Below are 22619 nucleotides of genomic sequence, written 5' to 3'. Positions count from 1 at the left end.
GTATTATCACATGTGCTCTAGTGAATTGTTTACTACGTCTGTACATCACCAGCTTGTGGAAAGTCTTCCCGATTAATTTATTTTTTAATGTACATTTTTTTATTCTTCATGTGTATGGCTACACTTTCATATGTACATAGCTAATGTATCCATTACCATTATGGATTTGTAAAAACATTTCTATGAATATACATAAAATATTGATGTGGAATATCGGATACAGGGACCATGAATGTATTTTTCTGTATGTTCTTTTTGCTTTGATTACATGTTGATGCCACTGCTCATTCTGGTTTGGATCCATTTATAAAATAGTCATTTGGATACGAAATATTGTTGTATGAACTGTATGTTTCTGATGTTGTACAGTAATTGTGAATGACATTAAAATACAAGGTCACAAAGCTGGGACTGCTGTAGTCTGTTATTGCACTACTATATGTGTATGGACTGTGTGTAGAACTCCATACATATTGTTATCCAATAATGGAAAGCATCACAGATCTATTTTTCCCAGATTTATTGTTGGAAGGCAACTGTAGCCTCATATTTAACTTGTTTCGTTGTGAACCAGTATCTACTTTACTTCCTTCACTTCCCCCTGACCACTGAGACCCCCATCGATCCCGCGAATAGGGGTTGTGTCCCCCCCCCCTCACCTCCTCACTGCACCCCTGCAGTGAGCCGATTGAATGGAACAGCCTTACACATACTCAGTGCTGCTCCATTCATCTTCATTGGGATTGCTGGAGATAGCCAATCGCTTGTGCTTGACTATCTCTGTCAGCCCCATTGAAATGAATGAAGCAGCATCATGCATGCATGATCGTTGCTCCATTCAATTTCCTCCTCACTATGGGGGGGGTGTACTGAGCTTACAGTACGAAGGACGGAGACACCTTAACCTCCACTAATAAGATTTTTAAGACTTATTCCGTGCATGGGTAATAAAAGCTGATTGTGGCACAACCTCTTTAAGTGAGATGGAACAGTGACAATGAGACAAAGTACAGAACATGTTTAAGATGCTGATGGCAATGTGCTTTTTTACACCTCAGTTTATAAAGATGACAAGGAGTATTCTGTACCTCTGGAGGAAAGAACGATTCATCATTGTCATAGGCTAGGATTCTTTACTGTAAGAGCAGTAAGACTATAAAATTCTTGGCCAAACAAAGTTGTGATGGCTCATTCATTGTACAAGTCCAAGAGGGGCCTTTCTTGAAAGAAATAATATCCCAATTTATGAGTACTAGACATATGAAGATGGTACGTTAATCCAGGGATTTATCCATATTGCCAGATTTGGAATTATGAAGGACTTTTTTTTACCTTACAAGGGGCATTTGGTATCCATCACATAGGACTTTTGCCTTCCCAACATGGTGGGATTATAGGTTGGACTTGATGGACCTGCGATATTTTTCAACCTTGTCAACTATATTATTATGTAACTGTTACACCTGCTAAGTGTGCAGGACTCTCATTTGAGGTGCTGTTTAAAGCAACCCTCCATTTTCGGGACAAATTTCTGTCCTGGGTCTGGAGGGTAGAGGAGGTACATTACCTGTAATTCATTTTGTTGGCCATTGTTCAGTTCTGCCAGTTCAGAATCCTGTCTTTGGTTGGCCAAGATAGCCACCACCATCTGTAGACTAATAGTCCATATTTCATTGGTAATGTTAGGACTACCAATGGCCAGTGCTGCTCATGTGATCACTGTTGGCCAATTACAGAGCAGTGAATAGTGTAATTAGAAAATGTAGGAGGCCTTATTGGGCAACCAAAAATGGCAATGGGAACCCCCATAATCGAATAACGTCGGATAGTGTACCCCTCCACCTTCCGGCCCCAGGACAGAATTTTGTCCTGAAACAAGAGATTTTCTTTAAAAGCCTGCACTGAATGCAAATTATGGCATATCTCGTCCTGATTGTCCAAGAGGCACCATGTGCAGTGCACTTGCGATGCCTCTTGGACAATTCAATTGCCAGGTAATAAATTAGCATATAACACGGGCTTTTGAAAGGTGCACCGAACTGGAGTACATTGCCATCAACTAATTATAGATGTACTTTATAAATGGGAGACAGGTTTAAAAGAAAATGAAGAAGTGGGATATAAAAACTTAAGAGACATTTATGTGGAAACTTTCTGACAAGTTACAGGAACATTGTAGAAGCAAGAGAATATTCATTAGGTAGGAAATAAGAATTTCAAAGAATTTATAAATCACTTATGGTGAACACATTGTGAATAATTAATGATAAGGGATTATTTCTGCTGTGACGGTGACAAATGCCAAATCATGTTCCCTCATTTTTTATCTAAATTTTTTTTTCGGAAATGAAAGAACTAGTAATGAGAAAGTAGCAAAAGTAACAAAGCAATGGTGTAGTAAAATATGTACAGAGGCGGGAAGAAAATACATCAACTTAAAAAAGTCTTTTCAACACTTTAAAATGCACCTAAAAAACTTATTATAGTGCACAGTAATCACTTTTCTAAATATATTGCATAGCAGATTATGCTTATGTATAGCGGTTTATCCTATCCATATCTATGCTCTAGGAGACACAATATCCTGCTCTATAACCTCAGCTCCCATATCCGTTAGGAAAGCACTGGAGAATCCCATATCAATTACACAATTAGTATTTATTTCCTGATGCTTACATAACATATTCTGCAGTGGTGCAGAGAGTTGTCATTATTTACTTAAGTCCAAGTCCCATATTGGGCTCACAATATAGCAGACCCACATACATTAGGAAAGACTTCAAGTAACAAAAAAATCCAATTGTTTCTAGAGTGTAGGAAAAAACCTTCATGATTATATCATACATACTTCATGCAGCTGTTACAATTGTTATTCTTGGTTGGACCCCATTCCTGCAAAGCACTGACATACTACAGTATATATGTGCAGACATGACTGGCTTTAAAGGCTATGCACACCTTTGCACTTTTTTTAATCAATGTGTTTTTGGAAATGAAGACTTTTTGTAATTGACTTTCATAAAAAAAAATTCTGATTGTTCGATTTCTATGTTTGTATTGTTTTCCAAGACAATGCAGGCTGGAGGACTGAAAACTTAGTAAATTCTGTCAGAGTAAACTGACTGACTCCTCCCTTAGCTTGCCTACCTGTTGTGAATGGGCATTCACTTTCTTTCTATTGAGCTATTACAGAGGCATATACGACAGTGTTAGGGAATGGTGGAGGAGATCAGGGGGACAGAAAGCAGAGCAGAGAAAGCTACTATTACAGAGGGCTGTAATTCAATCTGAGTGAATGTTCTACTAGTATTTTCAGTGAGGGGAAACAGACCAGCAGCTGGTCAAAGAGATGATAAGAGATAGCTGTGTAGTATTGAGTGGATGTGGTTATGCTACACAGCCTCTGAAAGAGGAGTAGGGGAGCTAACCTTGTGTGCTTTCATGGCAGAGGCCAGCTAATCAGTACTAATTAAATGTAGAAGAGCCTTCAAACCAAGTATGAAGCTTTCTAAGTGCAGGAGAAGGAAAACTCAATGCAAAAACAGATACGTGCATCATTTTTTCTGCAGGGACTTAGTTAGATATGTGAGTATTGACTTTTCATGCACAGAGGTTTCCATAGCCTTTAAAGTGGACCTGTCATATTTTCAGAAATTAGAATGGGTTGCATAACTTTACAGCCCTACCAGTGCTGATTCTTCTGCTGTTTTTCTTATTCTGCTAGCTCTCAACGTTGTTTGCCTGCAAAGGCTCTTGTTAATTTTGGAGCCTGATACTAGTTAATTGTCAAATGAGCAGTCTCCACCACCCAGTGTCAATGGCTGATGTGACCTTTGAGTGATACTGGTTGGTGGACACTGTTTACATGACTATTGACTAGTATTGGGCTTCAAAAGTAACAACAACCATTGCGGTGGAAGAAGGAGGCTACAACAAAAATTAAAACAGCAGAGGACATAGCTGTAAAGTTATGCAGCTCGTTGCACTTGTTAGAGGATGTGACTGATCCTCTTTGAGTTGGTCGGTGCAGTTGGCACTACTTTAAAAGACTTTACCTAATTTTGATGTATGAATCCTATATGAAGACAGCTATTATCCCATCGAGAATGTCAGTCCTATATATTTATATGACAATCCCAAAATCAATGTCCAAGACAGAACTGCAGAAATTATCATAAAAAAATTATTTATTGAAAATTGAATAAAAAACATTTAAAAAACAAAATATGAAGGAAATGCAGTACCAATACATAGAGAAATACATCACCTCAGGTCACACATATATGAAGTTCCTAAAGAAAATCATGCTTATAGCAACCTAAAATAGGCGCAACCAAGTTCAATATCATCCACATAATAAAGTGTTACCATGTGACCGAGGATTTGGAAATACCCGCGCCCCGACGTGCATGTTTTTCCCTTAGCTTCGTCCAGGGGGACTTTGGATGTGTAATATAGCGCCCAAATACTAGAGTCACACAGAGCCAAAATACCACCTCAAAATCAATAAAATGGGGAATGCAGCTGAACCTTGTGCCTTTCCAAAGGTTTTAACACCAAATATGGGATTAGGGTTTCAGCTTAGGCTATCAGGACAAATGAAGCGCCCTTCAATAATAAGAGGTAATGTACCCTGCTCAACTGCATAGGTCACATGCCCCTAATGCTATCTACATTTGTCTACTTTTTTATTCCTTATTTGCAAGCATAATATAAGCTGTGATTTTCTTTGGGTCCCAGCATGAAGGTGCAGAATTGAGCTGTTCTACAAAAACATCTAAAAATAAACATTAAAAAAATCTCGTTATTTGTATAGCGCCAACTTATTCCACAGGTAATTTTTTATTTATTACCCCCACCAAGCTGGTTACTCATTTTACCGACCTCGGAAGGATGGAAGGCTGGCTACCTGAACCAAGCGGGGATTGAACTCGAAACCTTCAGGTCGTGAGCGAGAGCTATCAATTAAATATATGTTGTTCACAGGGATACATTATCATAATACAAATGTCTCAGGAAATCTTCATTAATGGCCATATAAAAATATCTTCTACAAGGAATAATACTCCATTTATGAATCACTATAACATACAAAAACTCAACTCTATGCATGAATTATGGTAATTGTGTGGTTTTCTCCACATTTGTGTGGTTTTGCGATTGTATCTGCCAAGATATTTCTATATACCTAACAATAAAGATTTTACAGCTATATTTTGTACTAACAGAGCTGTGATTATAGGGGGTGCAGAGTTTGAGGTCAAGCTCTTTTGGGGAGCCCAAAAAGGTCCCTCTTCTTTTCTCTGGTCTGCTTCATTTGAGTCGAGCCTTTGAGCTCTACGTTATATGTATATATATTAAATTGTCATCATTTTATATTCATTAGGTTCAAGTGGGACCTTTGACTATAATACATTGTTGTTTGCAACATTTTATTGTTTTGTATTGGTTTGTTACTTTTATGTTTTTTATAGCTTTTTACAGAATAGTTGGAACCTACCTTTTAAAAACTTGGGTGTGAAATACAATTTAAATTGAGAAAAGACTATTTTGAACTTGGTATCATTTCCTTCATTTTACACATTTCTACAAATTCTTTGGTTCTAAACAAACTCAAAGTGACAGTTAGAAGAAAAGCAAACCTTATCTCTTTTCTAGAAGAGACCTGCACATCAATTCTTCCTTTTCCTTTTTGGAAATTGTCTGGGGCAGATAAAACATTTCAAGCACCATACTGTGCATCTCGTGTGTAAAGTCTCAAGAGCGGAACCGGTTTTGGTCTCAAAGAACGACCATTATATTTCATGATCCACACCTGACCACATTTGGAGGCCTAAACCAACCGAATTTATTTCTTCCTTGTCCCTTGCTGAGCATGAAGCTCATGTGTGCAGTTAGATAAGGCCGGGGTTCGAGCAGTTGTGGGATAAGCACCCTTCTTATAAGAATTGGATTTCTTGCATTAATGCCCAGTTTGGATGAAAGAGGTCAGACTCTGATACTTCGGTGGAAGGACGTTAAACACGTCTAATGTCTATCCATTTGTCCAACCCTCCTCAGTATCAACTCGAATTAAAGACAATCTAACAATGTTTGTGATGTCTTATGAATTTATGTTGCAAGATATTGAGGTTAAATTGTTATTACAGAGAGAATCCTGTTCCTAGATATTTTGCAATCTACTGATCACGACAATGTATTCAAGTAAGGGTACTGCCCAGGTGTTCTACTGCCTATATATAATAAGAGTGGGTAGGTTTTGTTTAACCTATATGTTTTTGTGTTGCTAGTGAAGCTGCCTGGGAGTAGAACCTATATCCACCCACACACATATGAGGATCCCAACCAGGCTGTACGGGACTTTGCTAAAGAGATTGATGTTTCCAGTATCCGTATAGAGCGGGTGATAGGTGCAGGTAAGTGCATGGCTTATGTGACAGCTTATGATAGCTGGTAAAATGTTGCAGACTCTAGATCATCAATTTTAGCACCTAGCAAATGGCATCTAGAGTACTATATAGATCTTCCTAGTAATCAATGCAGAAATCCATATAATTTTAAAGGGTTCACTTACTTTTTTTTCTTGGAGCTGTAATAGATTCTAGGATAATAACAACTGCAATTTTCAATGGAAAATCAAATACTGTATTACAGATTCAAGAAAAAAACTAAGTGAACCCTTTGAAATTACATGGATTTCTGCATTGATTACTAGGAAAACGTGGAGTGATTGTTATCTAAGTCACAATTATAGACAACCACAATCTAACTTAACAGCACACAAACGGTTGTACCATACATGTCTTTTATGGAGCATATTGAGTAATTATCCGCAGTACAGGAAGAAAAGGTAACCTTTAGATCCCGATTTTGCAGTAATCACCTCCTCTACCAAACATTTCCTGCAGCTGCAAATAGGACTTCCACAATGTGAGGAGGAATTTTAGATCTTTCTTCCCCACAAATATGTTTCAGTTCACCAATATTTCTGGGATGCCTTCTGTGCACAGCTGTTTTCAGGTCATGTGCACAGCATCTTGATAGGGTTGACGTCAAGACTCTACCTTGGACATCCCAAAAGACAAATCTTTTTTAAACTTTTTTTGTAGGGCATAATAATCATTGCATTCCAGCGAGGAGTGGGAGGAATAGAGCTGAAAGTAGTCACTGGCCAGTTCTACAGTACTGCTCTCTATGTTTTTTTACGATCTGAGAATGCTTGGAATGAAATGATGAATATGCCCTTAGTTAATTTGCTTGCACCCAATGTCTCTTCAGCTTGAATCCATAGACTGCTGCCCTTCCATGTAAAATGATATACAATCTAAGATTTCTAGAAGTTGTTTAGATTGAGACATGGTTCACACTAACCAATATTTAAAAAGAAAAACATATTTCAATAGGCTTTGTGTGCCTTTATTTAATGGACAAATCATCTGTGAAGCCTGCACTTCTAATCTAATCTCCTTAATTAAAACACATTTAGCCAATTAGCTCTTGGAGAACTCAATAGCACATTGGTTCACTTACTTTTTTGCCCATTAACCCTTTGCAATCCAAGTTTGGATTCAGGTTTTCCTTGGGGGCTTTCTCTTTCTGCCATTATACAATGGCGCCATCTGCTGGCTAGAGCCAGTACTGCGGTATGGGACATGCTGGGGAGGCCCCCAACAACAGAGTGGCCAGTTAAATACAGTAAGAATACCCTTCTTCCGTCATCAGAGCTTTACAGGCTTCAATCAGAATGTCTTCAGACGTCAGACAGAGGATTGGAAATGGTTAAGGCCCATTTAGAGACAATGATCATCACTCAAAATTCGTTATAACGATCAAAAGTGAAGCGATGGTTTTGCTTTTAAAGACGGACGTTTTAACCTAAGGAAAGTGGACGTAGCAGCCGGGCATTTCAGTCGTTAGATTATCGTTGTGCAGAATTTGCGTTAAATAATAATTAATCGATAATTGAGTGATAGTTTGTTATAAAGGCGTGTGCATGTCTTTAATATAAAAGTAAAAAAAGATGCTTATTATATGTTAAGGAATTGCAAAAGAGTTATATGAAAAAGACTAGGCGGTACAAACGATGATATTTTTGTCATTGGAATGTAAATAATCTCTAGCTCAAAAATCTGCACGAGCCTCAATAAAAATAATCCGTGAACCCGAGACCTTGGCACGGGAGGTTAAAATGGCAAATTAATTTTTCAATGGTCTTGGTTGCTACTTCAGTGTACGTCACATGGCCAGTGGTGGGCGTGTTAAAATCAAAGCCTTGTACTCCCGACAGCCAATCGCTCTGACTTTAGCCGGCTGAATGTATGCCTGGCCAAATGATTAATATACTCCCCTCAGATCGCTGAAAGGCTGAACGAATGCCATACGTCCTGGGAGCGGGGTACTTCACATATGATCCCGCGCTATCCCGCAGCGGGAGCCGGCTGTCAGTCATAGCCGGCGTCCCGCTGCAACAGCGGGGGGTCATCGGAGATGCGCCCCCCCCGCTGTTAACCCCTTCCCTGCCGCGATCTAAGTAGATCGCAGCAGGGAAAGAGTTCACAGAGGGAGCGCGCTCCCTCTGTGTCTCCGGCCGGCTCTCGCGATGTTATCGCAAGAGCCTGGCCTGTCACCATGGCAACAGGACGCCAGACACTGGCGTCCTGTATTGCCAATGCCTATTATCGCTGTATAAGCGATAAGGCATGGCAGGGCAGTAGCCGTGCCATGCCTTATCATAGCGATGGGCATTACTGTGGTCAAAGTCCCCCAGGGGGACACAAGTTGTATAAAATAAAGATTTAAAAAATGAATTAAAAAAATGTTTAAAAAAAAGATTTGAAAAAACCCTATTTTTATGCTTTTTCTCATATTAGCATAAAAAAAGGTTTAAAAAAATTAAAACCCCACATATTTGGTATTGTCACGATGCGTACAATAGGTTGCACATGTTTTGAGTGTGCACGGAAAAAAGCGTAAAAAAAACACTAAAAAACTGAGGCAAAATGCTAATTTTTACCATTTTGCCTCCCTAAAAACGCACTAAAAGTGATCAAAAAAGCCGCATGTACCCCAAAATGGTACCAATAAAAAGTACAGCTCGTTTTGCAAATAATAAGCCCTTATAGAGCTCCGTACATCAAAAAATAAAAAAGTTACAGGACTTTGAATGCAGCGATTTAGAAAAAAATTTTTTTCCAAAAAAAGGGTTTTTATTGCAGAAAAGTGGAAAAACCTAAAAAAAATGTAAGAATTGTGGTATCGTTGTAAACGTACCGACCCGCAGAAAAAATGGATTGTGTCATTTATGCTGCATGATTAACGCTGTAAAAAAAAAAAAAAAAGAAAATCTAAGAAAAATAATAAAAGTTTTACAATATAGTCAAATGTACCCAAAAGTGGCACCGATAAAAACTACAGCTCGCCACGCAAAAGACAAGCCCTTATTTGGCCGCGTCGAAGGAAAAATAAAAAAGTTATGACTTTTGATAAATGGAGAACAAAATCCGCCAAAAATCATTGCGTCCTAAAGCCCAAAATAGGCCATATCATTAAGGGGTTAAACCAAACGAAATGCGAACTGCCTAATGATGGTTTTTAAGCAGACTGAGAGACAACGATGAGCGAATAGGTAACAAATAATGCATGATGGGCGCGCGTTTACACGGAACGATGATCGCTCAAAAGATAGCTTTGAGTGAATCTTGAGCAATAATCGTTGTGTCTAAATGGCCCTTTACTGTAGATGTTTACTCAATGTGCTCAATAAAAGTCAGAAACAGTACGCCTAGGTTCACACAGGGCGGATTTGCCGCGGTTCTGCCGCAGCAGATCCGCCCGCGGCAAAACCGCCCGCGGCCGCTAATCTCGGGATTAGCCAGCCATGTGGACGAGGTTTCTCAGAAATCTCGTCCACACAGGATGGCTAATCCGCTGCGGTAAATTCGGTTGAAACCGCGGCTGCGGCCGCCGCAGCCGCGGTTTCAAAAGAAGCAGCATGTCTGTTTACTTTCGTTTTTTTGTTTATTTATGTCACGGCCGCGCTCTCCTCTATGGGAGAGCCGGCCGCAACGGAAAAGCATGCGGCTGGGCCGCTTCAAAGCCGCCGCGGCTGAAACCGCGGCGGCTCTCCCGGCGGAAATCTAGCTGTTTTTGCTGCGGCCAAACCGCGAGATTTCCGACGGGAATACGCCAAGTGTGAACCCAGCCTACCAACATTTTTGTTATTAGTCTAGTTTTATTATGTTTATCTTAAATTGTGACTTAGATAACAACCTCACTACATTGTAGTAATAATCAATACCAAAATCCAGGAGTTCCAAAGGGTTCTCTATCTATCTATCTATCTATCTATCTATCTATCTATCTATCTATCTATCTATCTATCTCATATCTATCTATCCTTCTATCTATCTATCTATCTATCTATCTATCTATCTCATATCTATCTCTCTATCTCATATCTATTTATCTAATATCTATCTATCTCATATCTATATATCTGTCTATCAATCTCATATCTATCTAATATCTATCAAACATCTAACTATCTATCTATCTAATTTCTAGCTATCTCATATCTATCTATCTTTATCTATCTAATATCTATCTATCTATCTATCTATCTATCTATCTCTCTCTCTCTCTCTCTCTCTCTCTCTCTCTATATATATATATATATATATATATGTCTATCTATCTCATATCTATCTATCTATCTCATCTCTCTCTCTCTCTCTCTCTCTCTCTCTCTCTCTCTCTCTCTCTCTCTCTCTCTCTCTCTCTCTATATATATATATATATATATATATATATATATGTCTATCTATCTCATATCTATCTATCTCATCTCTCTCTCTCTCTCTCTCTATCTAATATCTACCTATCTGTCTATTTTATAATCTGCCCATATACTCTTTTAATCCTTAATAGTATTTTAACACACAGAATTTTTTGATCTCTAAATCCCCTTTTTCCATTATAGATCCTCTAGTTTAGAAGCTTTCTCCTCCACATCATCACTCCTCAGAGTGGGCTTTTGATCAGCAACATCCCCAATCACATTAGTTTCTCCTTTCCATAGAAGGATCTTAAGTACCTTTGTAGAGAGTACAGTCCTGATTAATGCTGCTCCGTCCATTACCCATTCACTACCAAGATGTTTCTTCTCATTGAAGTGGGAAAAGCACAAGTCCCAACTCCGTGACTTTGATACTAAAAGCTCCTTAATAACATTTGAATGGTTCAGATTCTAAATTCCACATACTGTAGGAAAGCTAAAAGCATGAAACTTGGCCTCTTGAACCGCGCTCCGGCGTAGACAACTCTGTATACTATCAGTGCACATGATTTTAAGAAAAGAGAAGAAAATACACATTTTGCAGAACTTATAGAGTATGACTTGTGTGATCAGAAAAAACATTGTTTGCGCATTAAGAAAAACGGTTGCCCGGTGTGCCGGCTGTTTGCTTCAACATTTGAAGTGTTTGCCTAGCAGACTACGGGGGTTGATTATCTTGGAGGACATATCAAGATTCGTGTTATCTACAGTATATTAACCCAAGGTTAATGAAAAAATTCCACTTAAAGAGATGACATTGATACAGTTCTTAGTATAAGATGGTGCATAGAAAAAGATTTTCCCTGGTAATGTGGTGCTGTATTTTTCATTATATAACATATGATAATTTGACTTATGATGACTATCATATGTACATAGTTACATACATTTTTTTTTGGGGGGGGGGGGGGTCTTCTGGTGCAGAGATTTAGGGGCTTAGCTTTAAAAAATCATGACAATTTATAATGTCTGCCTTGAGTGGGCTAATCGTCAGAACCACCTAGATCAACTGCTTGCATTGTTCTTTTTGCATTGTAAGGTAATCATGGCCAAAAAAAGATACCACTCATAGGGAAAAAAATTACTGCAAAAAAACTCTCTTTTTTATATCCTGATTAATAGATACCTTTATTAAATATACTGCTCATTAAAATTCCAGACAAAGAATGCTGAAAACAAAAATGTTATACAGATACATATCATGATAACTGGACAGAAGTAAATAATGGAAGCAGGAGTTCAGCCACAACCATGATTAATAGTCACAAGATCCATAAAGTAATGGCTCTAGCAAATAAATGCCAAGGTAATTCCAATAAGACATCAATGACTTAAAGAGTCCCTATACTCGCCCCTACATCATGCAATACCTTCCTGACTACGGAGTGCTCGCCCTGATAGAGGTGCCTCCTGCTCCATGATTACTGAACCCTAATAATTACCTATTAAGCCATAAGGTGCTAAGAAGCATTTTTCCACCATGTTTCCTTCTCGGGAGATAGAAAATCAAGGATTTATCAAGGGAAAAAAGGCAGAATAATATATTAAGGCAGACACATCTGGCCTGATGTTAGACACTTCAAACACATTTTAGTATCTGAATGCCGATATCAGGACAAATTCTTTGTCTACCATCAGGCCAAATCTGTTTGCCTTAACCTCATTTTTTCCCTAATGAACCCTCTGTTGTCTGTCTCCAGAGGGGTATATGTGTTGGACAATGCACTTTGCATCTTGTAATAAGTATGGTTCAATCATTGTGGAATGGGGACGCCCTTATCAGTGCAGGCACCCTGTAGTCAGGCAGGTTTTACAGGTATTGGCAAGCGTAGAGAATCTATAAATCACATTACTGTGTCCTACTGGAATTACCCTGACATTTATTTGCTGGATGCGATAGTTTATGGAATTTACGGCTTGTGACTACTAATCGCGTGTATAGCTACATACCTTCTTGCATTCCACACACTACAAGGCGAAAAAAGAAATGCAATATAAAAAAATACTCGAAAATGTCATTTTGATCATGTTTCTCCAAGGCCTCATTCACACGGACATCTGTGTTCAGTCTGTCTTTTTTACTGAATGTATACAGGCCTATTAAATTATATTGGTATATTTAGATGTGGGTTTTTTCACTTGTCTAAATAAAGATACAGCATGTCCAATTGTGGTCAGCATCACAGACCAAAATCAACCTTAAAAAGTCTACCAGAGCCTAAAAGACAGTGAAAGTGATTGTTACCTGCATGACAGTATAAAAAAGTGACATCAACTGGACCTTCTTCTGTTATTTTTGCATGCGTGAAAAATTCTGAGAATACAGAGGCAACACGGACATAAAAAAACACACTAAAACACACATATACTGAAAGTGATGCATTTTTCATTGACTACAATTGCATACACTCATGTGAATGAGGTCAAATGGTCCTTCTACATGGGCCAACAGTCACCCAAGTAATGTCAATGAGGTCAAAGGGTCCTTCTACATGGGCCAACAGTCACCCAAGTAATCATTCAAAAGAGTAATTAGGGACGAGTTTTCTCCCATGTAAGCAGAGGACCTGGAAGGGCAAGTGAGGGATAAATTACTCACTTCTTGGAGTTGCTTGGTTTTCAGCTCATTTAAAAATTAAGTGACTGTCAGCCTGTGTAAACCGGCAGTCGTTCATCTATGAATGACTGCCCGCTTTACCTCGAATGGAGGTAGGTGGCTGGAAGAGATCTCCAGTCTGTTCCTTGTCCTGTGAAAGCACAAGAGCAATAATTGCTGGGACGGCTGCCAAACAGTTAAGCGCCCAACAGTTGTCCCATGTGAAACTGTCCTATGAGGAGGCAACTAAACATAAGCTGGCATCAGCACCAGAAAAACATTGGCAGATGTCATGGCCACTGGGCTAGATGTGTCCATGGAAACTTGTAAAGCCAAAGGTTGGGTAGATACTTTGCCTGTATGCATCACATGCATTGGGTCTTGAATATGTTTTTGAATATGTAACGCTATATAACAGCCTATATTGCCTATCAGCCTATATTGATTGTTGGAGATGATCTTTTTTTCACGTCTTGACAGGGGAGTTTGGAGAAGTGTGCAGCGGACGCTTGAAGCTACCCAGTAAAAGAGAGATTTGCGTTGCTATCAAGAGTCTAAAGGTTGGGTATGCTGAGAAGCAGAGGAGAGACTTTCTAGGAGAAGCCAGCATCATGGGCCAATTTGATCATCCGAACATTATAAGACTAGAAGGAGTGGTCACCAAGTGTAAGTTATCATTTTACCGTACTTCCATCAATATGAAACGTTCACTTCTCTTGCAGAACCACCACAGTAAAATTGAAGTATGACTGATCCTCCTGTGCCAAAGGCACTCTTGGAGGCGCTCTTCGATCTGACTCATCGATGAGATGAGAGTCCCTCTGTTAAGGGCTTGCCCATATGGGAGTAAGTGCATTTCAGATGCTCAAATACGCTGTATGTTTGCTCAGCTGAAATATGTTCATGCCCACATATTTTGTGCATGCCTCAGTGCAACGTATTTGCACTATGAATGAGGCTTTTTTGCATAGGTACCAGTGCATTTTATTGTATTTTTTGTTCAAGTAGGGTATGTTTATTTGCGTGCAGCACATGAACACACCGTGGTTTATAAGGCTATTTGGTCTAATGCGTTCCAGATGTGTTTTTTTTTTCTTCATGGTATTGCACATCTGTGTGTGCATTTCATATCAATGGGTTACGCATGCAAATTTGGGTGCACAAGTACGTCCGTGTGAAGCAGCCCTAAGAATGAAAAAGTTAGAAAATCAGTTCAGCTGGCTACACTGCGAATGTATTTTCTTTCTTTCTTCCCCTCTCCAGTGTGTAATGTGTCTTTAAAGACATCAGTGCTGTGATTAATGTCTGTAGACTCTGACCATTGCTGTCATAACCGCAGTGATTTGTTAATCTGGTTACGCTGATCTGTGGCTTTGATCAGACTGCACCCCTCACCTACTTCGCTGCTGTGGCATAAAGCCAGGTACTTAGAAAACATATTAAAAAATCAATATTCAATTGACACTAGGGTTACAGACTGAAATCCAGAAATAAAACAGGACAGGTTTAACTGTTTGCCCCATGAGAGAAAAGACAATAAGATTAAGTGTAGGCCCCTTGGTGAGGATATACTTGTAGGACAGTTTAAAGGATAATTGTTGGCTGCTGCAAGAACTCATGTATAGACATTCACGTAATAGATATCTCCAGGACGGTCCCCAAACATCCCTCTAGTGAGTCTTCTTCCCTGTGTAGTCCTGGGTGAAGTGCCAATTAATTGTTGCTAGTCTCTGCTACTGCCACAGTTCGTGCCCCGCAAAGTTAGAGCATTATCGTATAATAGTTCTGTAACTTTCTAATGTTCTTTGATTTAATTCCAAGGTTTATAGTTTTCGAGATCTCTCATTGACTAGATTCAGGGACGTCTCAAAAGAAATTCTGCATAGGGACCCTGGAGAGAGGGTAGAGAGGGTGCCCATTCCTAATTGGTCTTATCACCACTTTAATACGTATACTACTTAAAGCTGTATAGAAATGTAGTCTCCACTGGTACTACAATGGCAGCAAAGAAAGTCGAAAAAGTTGTCACCTGTGATCACTGGAGGTAACTGCACTATAATCACTATTCCTTTGTAGAGACTGTATCTGGCTACTATTTGGTGACTGCATTATTCTGTCATATATTAGAGCTCGGCTGCTGTATCTAAACCTGTCATGATGTAAAGGTTGTCTTATAGATATGCTGTCTGCAGTCTCTAAGATGTTATTTTGCAATAGGGCCCATGAGCCTTAAGCTACGCCAATCAAGATAATGTTTGTGTACCTCTCCTAATATATTCTGGCCCACTAATGTTCAGTCTCTTTACGCCTCTAAGCCTCACCCTGTGTAGAGCCATTGAGGTATTTCTCTGAGTGGCGCACACTACTTACTGTCCAGTCCGCCAAGCTGCTCAGTTAGGCTCCTCCAGAATCAAGTTGTCACTCACGTAATGGCTGTTGACCATCTCAGCCTCCACAGTCCTGCCAGCTGCCTCCTCAGGAGACCGAGCACCTTTATGCCTACAATGTAAGTCACAGCTTGGTTGCATCTGAGATTACCACTGCAGCCCAATTTCCCTAGATTCCCACCACTCGGCTGCAGTGACTGAGTGCCCATGACTTACTTTATACATACAAATAACAACAAAGATGCTTAGTAGGGCACTAACTGAGCTATAACCCATCTTTTCCACTGCTTGGGTCATGCTACATCTGACATTTTGTATCACATCTGCACTGGAGGCTTCCAATAAAGCCTTTAACACAGATGTGAACAGAGCTTACTGCTCAATGACATTGTTGCATTTTTTGACCACTTGACTCAGGAGGATCTGGGTGGGCCGAACACATCATGATGACTTAACTGTCTGTAACCCAAGTTTCCCATAGATGCTCCAAATAAGAAAAACAATTAAAACAGAGATCCCTACAAATCCTTCTCTTCAAGATGCTTTAATTTTTCTTTACATATAACCTTCAAGATGGGTGGGGGCTTTTTTGTCCGAGATTGACATTCTGCAGTAGACCTGGCTCTAGCTTAAGCTTTCTGCTCCTCCTAAAATAAATTCCTGGATTCATCTCTGGATGCTGGGCACAGAAAAGTGGTGCCATTAACTATAGTTACTACATGAATAGGGAGTCCACATTTTGTGAATAGCCCTAGCTTCTCTTCTGGTCTACCTCATCCGCCACTGCTAAGTAGCATCCATGTTTTGCTCTGCTAAATAGTGTTGAGCGAAATAAAAAAAGAGTGAAACCCTGTTTCGGATTGAACTTTACAAAATGTTTGGTTTGGCGTGAACCTAAACCTTGGGCAGTTTGTCTCGGTCAAACTCTCCGGAGGAAGAAGATGAGAGGTCTTCTTCTTCCTCCCCTTCTTCTTCCTCCTCTTCTTCCTCTTCTTCTTCCTTCTTTTACATTCACTAGGGATTTATGGCTTTTAGACTGTGCTCAACACCAGTTTTCGCGGTACTGGTAAAGTTTAGGTTCGCTTAAAACGAATTCGGACTGAACAACACTTTTTGCTGAAAGTCAGCAGATCTGAACTTATCAAGAGTTTGCTCATCACTACTGCTGATTCTATGTGTATTCTATGTCTGTGCAGCTAACATCTAGATATATATGTGTATAGGGGTGTCACAGAGAATTCATCAGCCCCTCAGGATTCATTTGATTGGCTGTAGAAATTTAAAAGGCATAAATTGTGCCCCCCTCTCTAACCCATCATGTCACCCTACAGTAGGTAGCCACCTACTCTGTCTAGCCCTCAAACTCGCTCTGATCTAGAGTATAGACTGTTATTTCTGTATCACTACTCAATGGAAATGGACCTACCTGTATGGGGGCATCATATAAAGCCACATGCAGTGAACCACTTCAGGAATTTACATGCATGCCAATTCTTAATATATTGCTATGTCCAAATTGTTTCTTTTAGCAACTGAAGAGCAAGACTGCAGGAAATTCCAAAATCCCACCATTATCAGTCAGGAGAACATCTAGTTGCAGCTTACTCCAGCCTACTATCATAGGACACTTTGCTTTATGGCCAGCAGTCCGAATACAGACTATTGGTTCAATGCATTACATTGAAGATTTTAATTGGTGGAATAAAAGTGGAAAAAAAACTATTCCCTTTCTATTGCCAGCCTTTGCAGCCATTGTGGTTTCTTAGTAGATTCCACTTGTTTTAAATTAATTCTAATTTTACTGATGATAAAGAATAATTTCAGTTCCTGCACAATGTGGGCTGCATGGAATAAAGGAGGTCAATGCACCCGCCTCTGTTCAGCAAGGTGAGGAACAAAGAATAACATGAAAAAGCTTTCATTGCCTTTTAAGAAGAGCTATAAAATTACGGGAAACAATCAGAAGATAGGGACCACAGCCAAATATTCTATAATCATTCTGCTTTATTAATAGAAATGAAATGTCTGCGATCTTACAGCTCACATCAACCCTTTGGATAACATTTTTACCATCTGACAGCCCATTGAACGGGGGCATAGCTGTAGGGGGTGCAGAGGTAGCAGATGCACTTAGGCTATGATGACTGTGGAGGGCTCAACGGCCCCTCTGTCTCTTGGAAAAACTCCAGAATTAAAAATGGCACGTGGTATTGTAACACTATTACATATTTTGCATTGGGCACAAAACTTCCAATTACACCTCTGATGCAAAATACAAGCTAGTTTTATAATACAGTATCATTGCTGTGCTGATTTATTCCACATGTAAAGAGGTTGTACCATAATAGACTTATATCACCTATCCATAGGACAGGTAATAAAAGTTGGATTAGTAGGAGTCTCACCGCTGAGACTCCCACTGATTTCTAGGACAGGGGTCCTGTGTCCACCTTTTTTCAGCACTGCTGGTTCGCTGCTCCCACACTGCAGTGATGTCATATTGAATGGAGTGGTGGTTGCACATGTGTGTCTGATAGAAATATCCAAGTACCAGTGCTCAGCTATCTCCAAGAGTTCTGTTGAAGATGAATGGAGCGGTGCAACGCAGGCATGACCAACGCTCGATTCAATCTCCTTCTCACTGTGGGGGGTGCAGAGAGTCTACAGTGAAGAAGAGAGAAGGGTACTGGATCCCCGTTCTCAGGATCATCAAGGTCTCAGTGGTGAGATCACTACCGATCAGACTTTTATTATCTATCTTATGGTGAGCCCAACAAATCAGCTGTTCACCAGGCCCGTATGTTTGTGCACTACGTTAATTTCTGCAGGAAACAGACAACTCTGCTCTTAATACACTGGTCAGACCTGGTATTACAGTCCAAGTTCCCATTCATTTCAATGGGAACTTGTTTTGCAATAGCAAGCCTGGCCACTGCAGTAAGTATGGAGCTGTCTGCTTTCTGAAGAAATCAACTCAGTAGAAAAGTGCTATGGCCCAGGGAATAGCTGATCAGCAAGGGTTTCAGGAGACAGAACTCGGTCTAATATTGTAGTCAAGCTGCGACTAAGGGTTACTGTAGAAGGCTGGGACTATTATAGGGTTATGGTTGAAAAGCTTGGGCTGCTATAGGGTTACTGTTATAGTTAGGCTCTACAATAAGGTTACTGTAGCAAGCAGGGCATTTTATACAGATATTGTCATAGTCAGGTTCTTTTATATTGTTACTGTAGTAGACTGGATATTTTATAGGGTTATTGATATAGTCAGGCTCTGTTATAGGGTTAGTGTTGTAGTCAGGCTCGGTTATAGGGTTAGTGTTGTAGTCAGGCTCTGTTATAGGGTTAGTGTTGTAGTCAGGCTCTGTTATAGGGTTAGTGTTGTGGTCAGGCTCTGTTATAGGGATACTTTTGTAGGCTGGTTCTTTTATAGGCTTGTCACGTTCATCCTGGGCGTAATGCACACCGCTCCCAGAACAGACGCAAGGCTGTGTCAACACTGGACAAAATGAGAAAACTGACCTGAAGCAGATAGATCACTCTGAAAAGAGGGAACCTATTGAATGCCTCTTGGCCTGCTACGGACCCTAACAGGGGGTAAGGCAGAAGATTGAACTTCAGTATAAATAACCTAGTGTGCAGGAAACAAACTCTGAAGGAAATAAAAACATGCACCTATACAGATACATATAGTAGCAGACAACCCCCATACAAAGAGTCAACCAACAACCTGGATAGAAGCAGAGCGACTAGCCTGCTTCTGCATCATGGTTAACATACCACAACATCGTCGCAACCCGACAAACCATGACAAGGCTAATGTAGCCGTATTGGTCTGTTAGGCCACTCTCACACATGCGTTCACAAAACGCTGCGTTTTTGAACGCATGTCACAACATATGACAGCGTTTTTTAATGCATCCCATCATGATGGGTGATGAGGTAAGTTAGAAAGCACAAAAATAGAACAGACAGCTTAGAAACACTGCTTTCAAGCACGTCTGCAAGGTCCCATTAAAACCATTGTACCGCACTTAGCGTGGCACTCGGGATGCCACGCTGATTGTGATAAAAAGCAGCATGTGTGAGAGCGGTCTTGTACTTTTAATGTAACGGGCTGGATCTGTTGTAAAGTTACTGTTGTAGTCACACTCTATTATAGGATTACTGTTGTAGCCTGTCTGTGTTGTAGAATTACTATTATAGGCAGACTATCTTATAGGGTTACCACAGCAGGTTAAGTCTGTTATAGGGTTACTGTTCTGGTCAGACTTCGTTATGGGGTTGTTGTTATAGATTGGGTCTGTTATAGGGTTGCTGCTGTAGTCAGGCTCCGTTATAGGGTTACTGTTGTAGTCAGGCTCCATTATAGGGTTACTGTTGTAGTCAGGCTCCGTTATAGGGTTACTGTTGTAGTCAGGCTCCATTATAGGGTTACTGTTGTAGTCAGGCTCCGTTATAGGGTTACTGTTGTAGGCTGGCTGTGTTCTAGGATTACTATTATAGGCAGACTTTCTAATAGGGTTACTGCAGCAGACTGGGTCTGTTATAAGGCTACTGTTCTGGTCAGACTTCATTATAGGGTTACTGTTACAGATTGGGTTTGTTATAGGGTTACTGTTGTAGTCAGGCTTTGTTATAGGGTTACTGTAGCAGGCTGTGACTTGCTGTAGGGTTATTGTTGCAGGCTGGCTCTGTTATTGGGGTAACAGTTGGTGGCTGGCTTTGTTGTAGGTTTACTATTGTATGCATTATAGGGTTACTGTTATAGACTGGATCTGTTATAGCGTTGTTGCTTTAGTCAAGCTCTGTTATAGGATTACTGTTGTGGGCTAGCTCTGCTATAGGGTTACTGTTGTAGTTAGGCTCTGTTATAGGGTTACTGTAGCAGGCTGGGACTGTCATAGGGTTATTGTTGTAGGCTAGCTCTGTAATAGCTGCACTGTTTAAGGATAGCACTGAAATTCCTTTCACTGGAAATTAATTGATTTAGGAATATTAAGAAATTGTGGACTAAGACACGTAGCTGTTGGGAAATCAGATACATGAAAATTAGAGATGAGCGAGCACCAAAATGCTCGGGTGCTCGTTACTCGAGACGAATTTTTCGCGATGCTCGAAGGTTCGTTTCGAGTAACAAACCCCATTGAAGTCAATGGGTGACTTGAGCATTTTTGTATATCGCCGATGCTCGCTAAGGTTTTCATTTGTGAAAATAGAGGCAATTCAAGAAAGTGATGGGAACGACACAGAAACGGATAGGGCAGGCGAGGGGCTACATGTTGGGCTGCATATGAAGTTCACAGGTCCCACTATTAAGCCACAATAGCAGCAAGAGTGCCCCCCCCAACAACTTTAACATCTGAAAAGCCCTCATTAGCAATGCATACCTTAGCTTAGCACCACACTACCTCCAACAAAGCACAATCACTGCCTGCATGACACTCCGCTGCCACTTCTCCTGGGTTACATGCTGCCAAATCCCCCCCCCACGACCCAGTGTCCACAGCGCACACCAAACTGTCCCTGCCCAGCCTTCAGCTGCCCTCATGCCACGCCACCCTCATGTCTATTTATAAGTGCGTCTGCCACAGGAAAAGCAGGCACACACTGCAGAGGGTTGGCACGGCTAGGCAGCGACCCTCTTTAAAAGGGGCGGGGCGATAGCCCACAATGCTGTACAGAAGCAATGAGAAATCCAATCCTGTGCCACCTCCATCTGGAGCTGCACACGTGGGCATAGCAATGGGGAACCTATGTGCCACACACTATTCATTCTGTCAAGGTGTCTGCATGCCCCAGTCAGACCGCGGTTTTTTATATATAGTCACAGGCAGGTACAACTCCGCAATGGGAATTCTGTGTGCACCCACAGCATGGGTGCCTCCCTGGAACCCACCGGCGGTACATAAAAATATCCCATTGCATTGCCCATCACAGCTGAGGTAGTAATGTCATGTTTAATGCAGGTGGGCTTCGGCCCACACTGCATGCCCCAGTCAGACTGGGGTTCTTTAGAAGTGGAAACAGATGCATTTACAACTCCCTGTGGACCCACAGCATGGGTGGGTGCCAGGAAGCCACCGGCGGTACATAAATATATCCCATTGCATTGCCCAACACAGCTGAGGTAGTAATGTCATGTTTAATGCAGGTGGGCTTCGGCCGACACTGCATGCCCCAGTCAGACTGGGGTTCTTTAGAAGTGGAAACAGATGCATTTCCAACTCCCTGTGGACCCACAGCATGGGTGGCTCCCTGAAACCCACTGACGGTACATAAAAATATCCCATTGCATTGCCCATCACAGCTGAGGTAGTAATGTCATGTTTAATGCAGGTGGGCTTCGGCCCACACTGCATGCCCCAGTCAGACTGGGGTTCTTTAGAAGTGGAAACAGATGCATTTACAACTCCCTGTGGACCCACAGCATGGGTGGGTGCCAGGAAGCCACCGGCGGTACATAAATATATCCCATTGCATTGCCCAACACAGCTGAGGTAGTAATGTCATGTTTAATGCAGGTGGCGTTCGGCCCACACTGCATGCCCCAGTCAGACTGGGGTTCTTTAGAAGTGGAAACAGATGCATTTACAACTCCCTGTGGACCCACAGCATGGGTGGCTCCCTGGAACCCACCGGCGGTACATAAATATATCCTATTGCATTGCCCAACACAGCTGAGGCAGTAATGTCATGTTTAATGCAGGTGGGCTTCGGCCCACACTGCATGCCCCAGTCAGACTGGGGTTCTTTAGAAGTGGAAACAGATGCATTTACAACTCCCTGTGGACCCACAGCATGA

The 22619-nt window shown here is 40.9% G+C and overlaps 1 protein-coding gene across 3 annotated transcripts in view; it reads left to right on the top strand.

Annotated features, from left to right (window-relative positions):
* LOC136621990 (ephrin type-A receptor 3-like) overlaps nucleotides 1-22619 on the top strand; it is a 236008-nt gene that overhangs the window by 167823 nt on the left and 45566 nt on the right. For all 3 annotated transcript variants that reach the window (XM_066597927.1, XM_066597936.1, XM_066597918.1), the window contains 2 exons: nucleotides 6291-6416; nucleotides 13911-14096. In XM_066597927.1, the coding sequence (XP_066454024.1) occupies nucleotides 6291-6416; nucleotides 13911-14096 (312 nt within the window). The remainder of the gene's footprint in view (nucleotides 1-6290; nucleotides 6417-13910; nucleotides 14097-22619) is intronic.

The sequence above is a fragment of the Eleutherodactylus coqui genome, chromosome 1 (assembly GCF_035609145.1).
Source record: "Eleutherodactylus coqui strain aEleCoq1 chromosome 1, aEleCoq1.hap1, whole genome shotgun sequence".
NCBI classification, from domain to species: Eukaryota; Metazoa; Chordata; class Amphibia; order Anura; family Eleutherodactylidae; genus Eleutherodactylus; species Eleutherodactylus coqui.
This window is presented reverse-complemented; position numbering and strand designations above follow the sequence as displayed.